Source organism: Anser anser, assembly GCF_964211835.1.
Source record: "Anser anser genome assembly, chromosome: 7".
Lineage (NCBI taxonomy): Eukaryota > Metazoa > Chordata > Aves > Anseriformes > Anatidae > Anser > Anser anser.
Genome location: NC_139727.1, coordinates 25,404,940 through 25,417,911, shown reverse-complemented (window position 1 = coordinate 25,417,911; position 12,972 = coordinate 25,404,940). Strand labels below are relative to the sequence as shown.

At 41.2% G+C, this 12,972-nt stretch overlaps 1 protein-coding gene across 1 annotated transcript in view; it reads left to right on the top strand.

The window, feature by feature from the left end:
• Positions 1-244: 244 nt before the first annotated feature.
• The window catches only part of BTAF1 (B-TFIID TATA-box binding protein associated factor 1), a 48,155-nt gene continuing 35,427 nt past the window's right edge, over positions 245-12,972 (top strand). Inside the window, exons 1-3 of the mRNA XM_083843990.1 lie at positions 245-408; positions 10,305-10,428; positions 11,462-11,576. Coding sequence (XP_083700116.1) covers positions 395-408; positions 10,305-10,428; positions 11,462-11,576 — 253 coding nt within the window. The 5' untranslated portion in view covers positions 245-394. The remainder of the gene's footprint in view (positions 409-10,304; positions 10,429-11,461; positions 11,577-12,972) is intronic.

Below are 12,972 nucleotides of genomic sequence, written 5' to 3'. Positions count from 1 at the left end.
AGTCCGGCTGCCGCCTGCGCCCGCCCTCTCCGCTCTTAGAAGCGCCCTCCCCATTGGCTGCGGCCGGGCGGCCTTGCCAATCAGGAAGCGGCTCTCATGGAGGAAGGGAATAAATACAAGATGGCTGCTCGTATAAAACCAGGCGTTGGGCTTCGCCCCGGCGATGGGCGGCTAGAGCCTTTAACCCGCGCTCCGAGGGTCGCGAACCGCCGCCGCCCGCGCCGCCGCCGCCGCCCCGGGGGGGAGCGAGACCCCGACCGCTGCCGCCCGCAGCCGCGCTCAGCCGCCGCCCGCCGATCGCCGGCGGGGCCGAGGCCGGGTGCGGCGCCCGAGAGGCCCGAGCTAGGCCCCGCGCCCTCCTCCCTGCGCCCGCCGGGCCCCGCGCCGGGCGGCCATGGCCGTCTCCAGGTCGGTAGGGGACGGGAGGGAACGGGCGGGGGCTCCGGGCCTCTGTGCGGCCTGGCTGGGGGGGGTGGGGGGGAGTGGGGAGCGCTGCCCCGTTTCCCCGCTGGGCCCGGCAGCCCGCCCAGGCCTCGCTGCGGCTCCTCCGCCTCGCCGGGCCCGGGGGTGGCAGCGGGCTCCCGGGTTTGGGTTCCCCTCCCGGGCCCGGCCCGCAGGGGAGCCCCCTTCCTTCCTTCTCCCTCGCTCAGCCCCCTGGGGCTCCGCACGGGGCGCCTCGGGCGGCCTCTTGAACGCGCCGCCTTGGTTTTGTTGGCTTCATCGAGCTAAAACAGTGGGGGTTTATGATACCGAGCCGCAAAAACCGGGGAGAAACTGTTTAGCCTTTCCGAGCCCCTGGTTGTAAAGTAACAGAAATAAAACAGGTTTCCGTGGAGAAAAGTGATTAGTCTGCTCTGGCTCTGCCTCAAGATGTTGGGTAGTATCTGCTTACACACATGTGCGCCCGGGTGTGCCAGTGTTTGAAGTTATTCACTGATACAGAAGTAGGTCTTAATAGAGCTGTTCTATTAAAAAATGCTGAGCTCAAATTCCTGCCATCTTTATTTTGTGTGTGAAATGGGTATGTTAGGCTTCCCTACAGAATAGTTGAAGAGAAACCATAAAACCAAGTTAACCTTGTGATAGATTAGCCTCAAGTCACATGCTGGTGGAATCTCTGTTCTTCAGATACACTGTAACAAAAACAAATTCCATTTCTGAAGCTATATGTGAAGCTTACAGTTCTGTGTAGCAGAGTGAAGGTGTGCACCCTTGGAATTCAAGGCCATTATAAATTAAAATGTACAGTAGCAGTGTACTTTTTGAGACTTCTTGTAGGGGTATGTTAGTTTGAGCTTAGTAGTTTCTTCAAAATATCCCTTTATGTTATTCTACTCATACTTCTTATGAGCCTGTATATGTTAGGATCTGCTCCTAATGCTGTCCATAAGGACCTGAAAGCAGTGAGAGATTGCTGTAACAAGACTACTATGTACTTTAAAATAATACTGTAAGAAGTTGTGTAAAATAGAGTAATATTCTAATTTCATTAGATGTGGGGCAGTCTGCTTAAATAATTGTGCTGACGTATGAGCGATATGGGGCTTAACTGGAGAGTTAAGATAGAACTGAAAAGTTTGTATACTGAGGCCGTGCCTACTGTAAAGATCAGTGTCAAATCGAGTTAAGTGTTTCCGTATTCCTGTAAAACTACACTGCTTTAGTGAAAAGCAGTAGTGCTCTCTGCAAGGAGTTAGATAACACCTGTTTGGTCTGGTAGCTGATATGAAGACAAATTTCTGTTTTGGCTAAGGTTCATTCCTAAGCCTCACTGTGAAGCACAAAAAGTCGATGTGTTAATAAGGTCATGTGATGCATTGCTTCAGTGTCTGGTTTTAAGACCAAATTGTGACACAAGTTGAACATAAGGAATTGAGCTTTAATAAAAAGTGCTGTGATACTTGTGAGTTGGTATAGAATTGTTTCAATTCCACATGTAAATCACATAAAAGAATTAATATTTTGGAATGCTGTAACGCCTTGGCTGTTCCTGGAGAACTCCTAAGTTTCTCTGTAATTAGCAGGTGTGGTGTTGTGCAAATTTGGCTTCAGACATGTTTTTTGATAGATAGAGCAAAACCCATCCATATCCCTTTGAAGTTACATAGCAGCTCTTGACAAATGAACCTTTCAACAGCTTGACCACTGATACTATAGTGTCAATATTGCTTTTGGTATATTCAAGAAATCTTGTCTTTACCTTTTATTTCAGAGCATTGAGTTCCTAAGATCCTTTCTTTTCAGACTTACAAGTGTTCAGGACAATTATTTGTAGTATAGCACATACCTATGTTACTGTAGAAGGTGTGGTTGTTCCAGTTTTTCTACTAGTTCCATTTAAATGTAGAGATAGGAATTTTTCCTCTAAGATAGTTACCTTTTTATATATTTAAAGGAACATCATCATCTTTCACTGCTGAGTGATTCAAACTATACAACTGTGGGGAGTGAGGGAGAAATTGATTCAAATTAATCTTTCTTCAAGGACCATAGGCTTTACGGAGGGTATACCAAACTTTGATATTAAAAAAAAAAAAACCTTCACTAGCATTAAGTCTGTATTGGAACCTTATTAAAAAAAAAAAGTTTTGGAGGTATGTGGGTTGTGGTTTTTTTTTTACATTCTCAAAACAAATTATCGAGTGTTTTTTCTCCCAGTGAAGTTTAGTTTTTGCTGTTCAGTGAATTGGAAACCTTTCTTAAAACTACTCTGATCAGAGTGATCTAAACAAATAGAGGGAATGCTTTGAAATACCTCAAAAAACTAGATCACGAATTTGCAGTTCTGCTATTAATAAGGTCATCTTAAAGATAATTAAAGCATCACTTCTAATTCATTGACAAAATGGATTCTGACACTTTAATCTGTTATATGTAACTGTTAGTTTTGTGTCATTCTGCTGTTATATGGACTATACACATACTCCTATGTAACAATTCGGTGATAATACGCTAGAAAATGCACCTAAAAGCAGAGTAGTGGACACCTCATACCAAAAGAAGTTGCAGAATGACTTTTTATATATGCTCATCTCCTTGGTAGTTCCATGCTGAGAAGACTAAACTACTAACCTACCAAACACCAGCCTCCCCAGAAGGAGGTATAGGGGGGTGGGAAGGTTGACGTTCTTTCTGTGAACACGCAAGCTAATTTGCATAGGCATTCTGTCCTGTTTCTGGTCTTAAAGTGTATGTGAAGTAGCATCATATTTGCATAACTAATAAAAATAATGAAAATTCTTGACGGTGGAACTGAGAAGGAAAAAAAGGAACTGAAAAGTTTTGCTTCACCTTCATTCCTATGAAGTTTACATGAATAAACACAATACCTCACTTATAACCTTTAGAGTTACTTTCGGTGAAAAAGTAACTGCCAATTTATGGAGAAGAACAACAATCATAGATTACTCAGTGATTGAGTTTCAGTAGATGATGAAGTGTTGATGGTGCCTTTCAATATCCAATATAAAGGTCTTTTCAATTTCTGTCATGTGTTTAAAGGCAGCTCATGTATCATCATCATTCCAACACCAAGGCTGCTGCCAGTGGCTTTCTCATGTTTTTTTGAGGGCCTTCACAGCGTGAGGGGGGACAAAGAGTTTTTAAAATACAGTGAGAAAATGCATGAAGCTGGTAAGATGCATTAAGGGTGAACAATTTGGTTTTAATAGGCATGTCCTTAAGTTTACCCTGAAATAAGTTTACCTGTACCTTCTTAAAGACAGCCCCTTCAAGATAACTTCAAGACATTTCTAAGCAAGTATGGGGGAGTGTAACAGCTGGCTGCTGTTGCAAGCTATTCTGCATTTGGTCCGTATGATTTTAATACTGGTTTCTAGAGTTTTCACTGTCTTCATTTGCTTGGATTGCTATATAACTGGAAGAGTATAGAATGGAAACTGAGTTTTCAATTTAAAAGAAAAAAAATCATGTCAGAAGGCTGTGCTAGTAAAGCCCCTGGAAAATAAGTGGGTCTCATACGTTGCCCTTGGCTTTTGAAGTATAGGGTAGTGACTACCCAATAACAAAGGGCTGCACTGGGTGATATCATTATTTATCTAAAATTTTAGGTTTGATGTTGCATTGTTAGGGGGCCAAAGTTCTTAGAAAATGCCAAAATTATCAAGAACTTTTGTTATGGCCCTATGCACCTATTAGAAATGTTCTTTTGGGTTTACCACAAACTTTTCTAGAGAAAGAATTTACCTTCTAGATCATTTGAAGCCATTACTTTATGCATGGAAAGCAAGAGTTTAGCCTGACCAAGAAGCATGTTTTCGCTCCTACTTAAGGGAGTATAACTACTGTATTTTGTCTTTCACAAGCTCTTGTAGTCTGCATCATACCCACTCCCCTGCTACTCATCAAGCAGATACACTAACCAGTGCAATTGCCAGAGTTGTGGCCAAAAAGCCCAGGGGGAATAGGGTACCTCTTCTCCCATTGATGGAGGCTGACAGAAAGACCCCGGCAGGGGAGCTGCCTTCCCGGCTGCAACAAGTGGGAGGGAGTGTCCCTGCAGTAGCATGTGCGCTGCTGCCCAAATGAGATAGAGCTGTAAAATTTCTCAGACACCTAACAGACTGACATGAAAGTCGAAACCAAGGATTGCACACTGATAAGGACTCTAACCCATCCCAGCAGCCAAAACTGGAGTGCTTGCCAAGGCGTTCTCTCTATCACTTGGCAATGCGCTTGTTGTGTTGCATTAGTGCATCTTTGTGCGGCTCTCTAATTTCCAGTGCTGTTTTCTCACTGTTTTTGTAATGCAAGTGGTCATATGTATTGCATTTAGGTAGATACATATATAATAGTTAACAAATACAAGAAAGGACTTCTTTACTGTGCGGGTGACAGAGCACTGGAACAGGCTGCCCCAGAGGCTGCGGAGTCTCCTTCTCTGGAGATGCTCAAAGCCTGCCTGAATGCCATCCTGTGCAAGCTGCTCTAAGTGGTCCTGAATGGCAGGGGATTTGGACCAGGAGATCTCCGGAGGTCCCTTCCCACCTCAACCATTCTGTGAAATAAAGCTTGTATAGCCTAACACTGCAACTCGTATAAGATATGAAATATGCATTCCCTAAGGAGTACTACTAATTTTAGCATTTGGTTGGCCTGTGTGTGCAGTATGTAATACTGTCACCAGTGGTGATGGAGCCCTCGTTTCATTCGAGCTGTCACTTTCACTGCTATGTAGGAAATGAGGATTTGTCTTATCCACAGCCCCACCTTCAAAACCATTTACTCCACAGTCTCGCACCTTTCAATTCATTCTTGATGTATATCCTCCCAATTTTTATTCTGAAATCTGATGATTATTTTCTCTCTTTTGCTGGCTGTATATTGGAAAGTTGTTTTCTCGCTTATTTAATGTTTTATATGCCCTTTTAACAAGGGGTTAAGTTTTTATGAGCTGTGAGGCTGGCCAAGCTGGGGCCGAATGATGGAAAACTGAACAAAGGTTTATTAGGTCAACAAGAAAAACTAAGGCATCTACATTAGAACTTAGGTTGAACTTCACAGTGAGTGTCAACCCCTGTCAAGTCTAAATTTTAGTCTGGTGAAGTTTTCTGTTTCTGAGCTATTTCTGTGCTAAGAAATTTCTGGGTCCTGAAACGTGATTTATAGTATAAATGTGTAAGAGTCTCTTTCCTTCTGATGGGTGCCAACTTGAGGTCTTGCAAAGAGCTCTAAGTTAGAACGTTGCTAGGACCACCCCATGAGGGTTTTTGTAGGGTCACACAACTTTAATGGGTTGGAGGACTGCTGGGATAGATGCGAGCTGTTCTGTACCAGCAGCTGTACTGTCAGTGTCTGTGCCCTGGCATACAGGCCCAGACAGATGTGGAGCCCAAAGTGATCACTTCATTGGCAGCAGTGATCGGTTTGCTGTCTGTTTCAAGCCTAAACTCATCTGAGGTCAACAAATGAGAAGTTTCCCCATCTGAGGTGCTGTGAGGACCCTATCCGGTCAGACCGCTTACACTGCGGTGATCATAACCCTTACACAATTAAGCTGTGCACGGCGTCTTTTGGAAACATTTTTGAGATAATGTTAATAACCTCTGTATCTTGACCTGGTCATTAACTGTCCCTCTATTAGCTTTCTAATACCTCTGTAGCTGATGGGCTTTCAAATTCATGTTGTGCAACTCCCAGAGCAGTGCCATAAGGCTCACTTTAAATATTAGGCCAAGTATCCCTTCAAATGGAGAGCACCCCTGTGTTTGGAGACGTACCTTCAGGCAGCAAAGAACTGAAAATTAACGTGGAGAATAGCAGAGGTCAGCGGTTTGCACCGTTTGCCTGCTGTGCCTGGGTACAGTTATGTGTAACTTAGGTTAATGCAGACTATGCAAAACTCTTCAGAAAGCAGCAACTAGAACGTGGACTGACCGTGCTACCCGGAGGGTGCCTCTGAGTTGGTTGTGGTGGTTCTTCTGAAAGTACTTGGTCTCGTGTTTGTCCATTGCCATTTTTTGTTTGTAGTCCTTGCTGCAGTAATAACATTGGAAGAGCAAAATGCTTGTTATGTTTACTGATTGGGGGTCAGTAATAAAGTTTCGGTGTACTTCTGTTCACAAACGCCCATGTAGTTAACTGAACTAAGCCTGCATGTGTAATCGTTCTGCATGACAGTGTTGATAAAGGGGAAATCTCTCTAATCCCAGCCAACCTTGCAGTTCTGGTGAACAGCAATGAAAATTAGATTTACTGTTTTTCTTGCCTACAGTCTTCTTCTAAGAACTGACTTTTTTTTTTTTTGATTTTTCAATAAGCCATTTGAGTGGTAGCAGTCAGGAGGGAAGAATCACGTCCAATGTGGGGTGGCTGTTCAGTTGATCGCAGACCTACTGCTTATTGAGTATTTCTCTCCGTCAGTTCCCATCCTGGAAGTCAGAAGTTTAGCCTGACTAAGACTAAAGACCTTTAGTCTTATCAAAACTAGTGCACTGTAATGAAATGTTCTACTTTTGATGAGTTGGAGTATTTGTCTGGGGAGGATTCTCTTGCCCAATCTAGGTGTCTGGTGCCAACTTAGATGGTGTAAAGGATCCTTGCCACTTGAGAATGACAAGGGTCTCCTATATCCTGAGCCACGTCTGCCGCCCCGTGTGCATGACTCATCCTGAAGTGTCTCAACTGCTACTAGATGCTTGCTTGTAAGCACCTGAATCAACGTCTTTGTGTCAGAAACATTTAATGAACTCTGTGTCAGTGTAAAAGCTTGTGGTATTTCTTAGAAGAAAAAAATACTTAATTTGAATGTACTACTGTTTGTAATGTCTTCGAATTGCTGTTCCAAGTTGTCTTGCTGATACTGAAAGCACTGATTAGAAAATCTCAAATTTCTCAAGTAAGAGGAGAAAAGTATCAAACTTGTGGAAAAAATAGTGTTTTGTAGTGAGCTCATGTAGCATGAGTTCACATATGATTGCTGTCCTGTTGATGAGATGTAGTTGTCAGCGTGTGACTTCCATATGCTTAGAGCTACTTTCATATAGCCTGGGTTGAACTCTTTTAAATTAAAAGTTGCATCTGTATTGTAGAGTATTTCACTCTACTGTATTGATTCTGACGTCATTACATTTGTAAAAGGGGTAAGCCATGCTGTGCTATGCTTGTAGCCCTGTTTGGCATGAGAGGCAGAACCACGTTTCATTACAGAACTCTTTTAGTTCTTTTTGATTGTAAAAACAAGTTTAGAGACAGTTTGCTCTGAGAATGAAAAGCTTGTCTGCAGGTCCTCAGATTTAATTCATTTAGAAGTTTTAGGTTTTTTTTAATTCTTAATGAAACAAAGAATGCAAATTTTAATTTAAAAAACTAGAGCTGCTGATCAGTGTCAACTTTCCCAATGGTGCTCTTTCAGCTAGAGTAGGAGAGTGCAGGCTGTGCTGGATTCTGCTGCAGCAGCACCAAAGCATAATTAACTTAAGAATCTTAATAATCCCAAAATACTAACTGTTTGGGAATTGCATGTCAGGGAAACTTGGGGGAGGGCAAGAAAGAATGACTGGCATCACTAGGAGTTAGACATAGTTAGCTGTATTTACCAATTCTATTTTATTTTGCTGGGCTTGAAATCTTCCTATAGGGATGTGAGACAGTAGAGAGATATTTTTTTTGTTGTTTTATTCTGCATTTGTGTGTGAATTAAGCACATTAAATTTTAAGATCACAGATTACAAACCAAGCCTACTGCTGTTAAAAACAGGTAGGTAATGCTGCCACAAAACTTGTGTGGTTTAAGAGTGAATGTCTAATTTTGTAACTGAGATTGGAATTAAACTTGGGTCTTTCTGAGGGTAGGCTGTCATAGCAGTTTCCTCCTGTTTTGTCACATGAAGAGTTCTAGCGGAGGAAGTGGTCTAAGTTGCGCATTCTGCTTGAACTTGGCGATGAAAAAAAGATACTTTGATAGTTAAAGGAGTGGGTGGCACTAACTGGCAAACCGCTTGAGTATGGAACACCAAAGTTTCATGGAGAGACAAAGACCAAACTGGGTGAGTTTAAGAATGAGAGAGCAAGCAAGCTGTGGTTCCTCTGCAAGGCAGTGCATTTTGCAGTGAATAATACTGAGTGTTGTAAGTCAGGTTGTGTTATTGCTGTCAAATGTATTAAAGAAAAAATACTAGTAAATAGCTAAGTTCCTAAGGACGTGTTGTTATTCTTGACTAGCGTACTACCAGTGATTCAGAAGACTTAGATATCTAAAGCTTTTCTTTTCCTCTTTGACTGTCTACTTGCACAAAACTGCTAGATTAGAAATGTTTGGGTTTTTCTTTTATGTAACGTTAAAACAACTTGCTAACTAGTAAATCATAGCAATTGGAACTTCAGTTTTATCTACAGAAATTGAAATGGGCTCACCTATTATAGTAGAAGGAAGAGAATTATGTCAAAGCTGGCAAATACCCCAAGTGTGCTTAAAATACTAAAATGACTTGAAATACTTTCAGTTAGAAAATACTTTTTATTTAATGGATATCTACTTCGTATCTCTGGTCTGAAACTGTTGCATTTATGTGATGTTTTTGCCCTCATTCTGTAGCAGGGCTCTGCTGTGCATCAAATTATAAAAATTCTCAGGAATAAGCGCAGGTTAAGTGTATGAAAGAAAATACAATATGTAGTGATGGTACAGAGGGGTTTTTAAGTATTGGAAATAATGTTCAAGGCAGTTCTGTTGAAATGTAATTAGTAGCAACAGCCTAGAGTGCCGGATACTCATCCTTTCCCTGTATTTGCTGAAACCACCCTGGGTATATGTTCAAGGAAGGGGAGTTGTCAGGTTGCCCGGATCCTTATTTTGTGAGGCTGATCTAGGTGAGCTTCACTGCTTTGTAAATTGCAGCTCTGTATGGTTGTGATACTTGGAACTGCATTTTTATGATTAGCTTTGAGGCTAGAAGGGACGATTCTGATTGCACTATGCAGAATCTAGACTTGCATTCAGCAGGGAGCACGTACTGCCCAATACCTCGTGGACAAACTGGGCACCCTGTAAAGAGAATTCTGACTTTGCCACTTACAGTGGAGGGAGTAATGAACGCTTGTCACTTTCTTCATTGGTCTGATTATCTAGATAGACTAACTATATTATATTTCAAATGCCTTTTTTGTTTTTGTGGCAACTTTCTCATTCTATAACTCTAAACGAGAAATATTAACTGTTGTGAAAATAGATGTTTGGAGTGTTTTTCACTAATGCAGGGTTAGTGTGAAAACAGATCTGCTGCTTAAATTCTTGTGTTTTGTGGGAGGGCCAGAAGCATCAGAATATTTTGAAGCTGTAAATACAACAACTGGTTTGGTCTTGTGTATTCCAGGTAGTTGGGGGAAAATAAGTGAAAAGTAAAAATTTCTGGTATCCTGGAAAAGCAGAGTTTGACACTACAGATCATAGGTCTTCAAAATAAATAATTCACATTATGAATAATGGAGCTCATTGCTTTCTTTATCTGATAGAATTTGTTGAAGATCATTTACAACCTAACAATACTTGTTTTTCAAGATTGAAAATCTTCTCAGAAGAAGGAAGGAACCTATTTCATTTTCCTCTTGTAACTTCAATAATTTTTAGAACTAAAATTATTTTTTCTGCTTACCGGGTTGCATGTGCTTTTAGAACAAGTCCGCTTACTATTAGGAAAATAGGTTTGTCAGCCTGTCAGTTGACAATCTGCAGGCAAACATTTCTATTTGCATTAGATAAACTGGAAAATCTGGGGGAATATAAATAGAAATGGCCAGCTGAACTATGAATAGCTTAACTTTTTTGTTTTTTGTCAATCATTTAGGCTTGATCGTCTCTTTATTTTACTGGACACCGGTACAACACCAGTAACAAGAAAAGCAGCTGCACAGCAACTTGGGGAAGTAGTGAAGCTGCATCCTCATGAACTGAACAATCTCTTATCTAAAGTAAGCATCTTGGGGTTTTTCTGAGCTTGCTATCAGCACTTTATTGGTGAGAACAGAACGAGTTTTCTGGGGTGTGGTTTCTGTGGGTAGAAGCAGCAAAAATATAGTATTCCTGTGGAGCTCTCTGAAAAAAGGACACTGAAGAAAAAGGAGACTGGTTCTTAAGCATGCTGTTTTGTTAGCCCCTGAGATGGTTGCATAGGTCAGGTTTCACTTTGTGTTCAGTATAGGTATTCAGCATTTGCTGTGCATTCAGATTTTCTGCTATGAAGAGAATCTCTACTACATTTTAAAATTTCTGTTCCTGCCTATAAAGACTGTTACTTGTGTGATACAGGATAATATAGGAAGCTGCATGTCTTTAAAAAGGCTGGAAAATAGAAATAGGTTTGCATTAGCTTGAGACTGCAACCTGTCCAAGGCCAGTAAAAACACCAAAAATAGTTCTGTATCTGACAGCTGGAGATGGCTGAGTGAACTCAGTTCTGCTCTTAATGAACAGGTGCTCTCACCACATGGTATCAACAGAGTGGCATCAACAGAGTGGCCAAGGAATCATGAATATCAAACCACTTTCAGTGCAATAAATAGTTTTTCCAGATTTGAGGCACAGTGGTAAATTAGATGAGCGTTATGTTATGTTGTTGCAAGTGACCCATGTTGGCCCTCTTCTTGGATAAAGTTTTAGTCTCTATTTTTGAACACTTCCTTTTTGAAAGCTAAAGAAGTTTCAAGCCTTGTTTGGTACCTGGAGAAAACAGTCTACATCTTATAAAGCAAGGGTGAGATTGGCTGATGGAACTAAATGTAACTTACAAGTTAATATTAACGTCTGGCTACGGCAAGTATGAATGATACAGAGAGGGTTGCTCATTGCTCCTTGGTTTGTTTTCTTGGCCTTTGCTTTTGTTATTTTGAATCTTGTCTTGATCCATAGCAGTGAAAGTGTGTTATATAGAACATAACAACTGATGGGTGTTCTAAAAGTACATCTTAAACAAATCTTAATTTATTTGTTAATCTTTCTTTAAAGGTGTTAGTGTATTTAAGAAGTACGAATTGGGATACCCGTATTGCAGCTGGCCAGGCTGTTGAAGCAATAGTGAAAAATGTGCCCGAGTGGAATCCAACTCCAAGATCAAAACAAGGTGCTTCTTAAATGAATTATGTAGAGTTCATTGTATATCTGATGCAAACTGTCTGTGATACAAGACTTCTTGAGGCAGCTGTGCCATTCTGTTTAAAATGAGCCTGCCCTTTTTTTATATGCATGGACTGTAGTAAACCTCTTTGGCTTGAGATGTTCATACTCAGTTACAACACGGTGTCTGACCTTTGCTTCTTCTAGGATTCCCATGCTTCAGCTCTGTACCCTCAGAATGCTTTACTCTGTATAATTAAGATGAATAATAACTAGTGAAACAGCAAAACTTTAACCAGACAAGTTTGTCATGATATTTTACAGACTCCCATCTTTTCTGTTCCCATGCTTAAAGCACCTTTCTGAAAGAGGGGAAATGGTGACTTGCTGCAGTCTGTTCTGTTTGTGCTCACTTTGCATCTGGAACTGTTGCATTAGGGATGTTACAGCTGCTTTTATAGTGTACTTATGAACTTATTGTCCATGATTTTTTCTAAACCTATTTTGAACCTGCTGATACTGTCTACCTTCACAACCTTCTGTGACTTAGGTTCCAGAAATTTAGCAAGTGGTTAAAATCAACAAAGCACTTTTGAGGTGATCTCATACTAGTTCCATTCAGTGCCTCCTGATTCCTTTACTGCAGAATTTGCCGCATCTGCCTTACCCACTGCCTTTATGATTTTTGTAAACCTTCATCATATTTGCACCCCTCCAACAGGTTTCTCCTCTTCAGCTTGAAGAGTTGCAACCTCTTTAGTCTCTCCTCACAAGACAGCTGCTCTGTCTTTTGGATAACTTTATTTGTCCTTATCAGTGCTTTTCTTATTCTTATGTCCTCCTTTAGATGCACAAAGCTGCACATGGTATACTTGCATCCCTGGAGTACTGTTATGTACAGTTAGTGGCAAAATGTTGTGTTGCATCATGTTTTCAGTGTTCTTCCTGATGATAGCCAGTACTTAGTTGGCTGTTCTGTAACTGCCCAGTAAGCTGGTGAATACAGAAACTGACTGTAGTGCCTCCAAAATCTTTATTGACTGTTTACTCCCAGTTCTGAATTCAGTGTTGTTTAGTCATGGCTTAGGTTCTTAACTTTGCAGTCTATCTTGTTGCCCATCACTGCTCTGAGAGTCCTTCCTGGATTTCTTAGTGCCAGTGTAACACTGGGTTACTGGAAAGAGCTTAGTGTCACGTACATGCTGGGAGAAGAGTGCACAGTGAAATCTCCCTTCCATTGTAAAGACAAATAGAATTTGTTCCAACATTGATCTCTGAAGGAACCCATGGCTTTTATCTGTCTTTAACCAGCTTTAATCAGCTTTCAGTCTGCATGAGGATGTTTTCCCCAACTGTAGTAAATTGGTTCCTTCGATTTTTAGTATGAAACCTTGCCAAAAGCT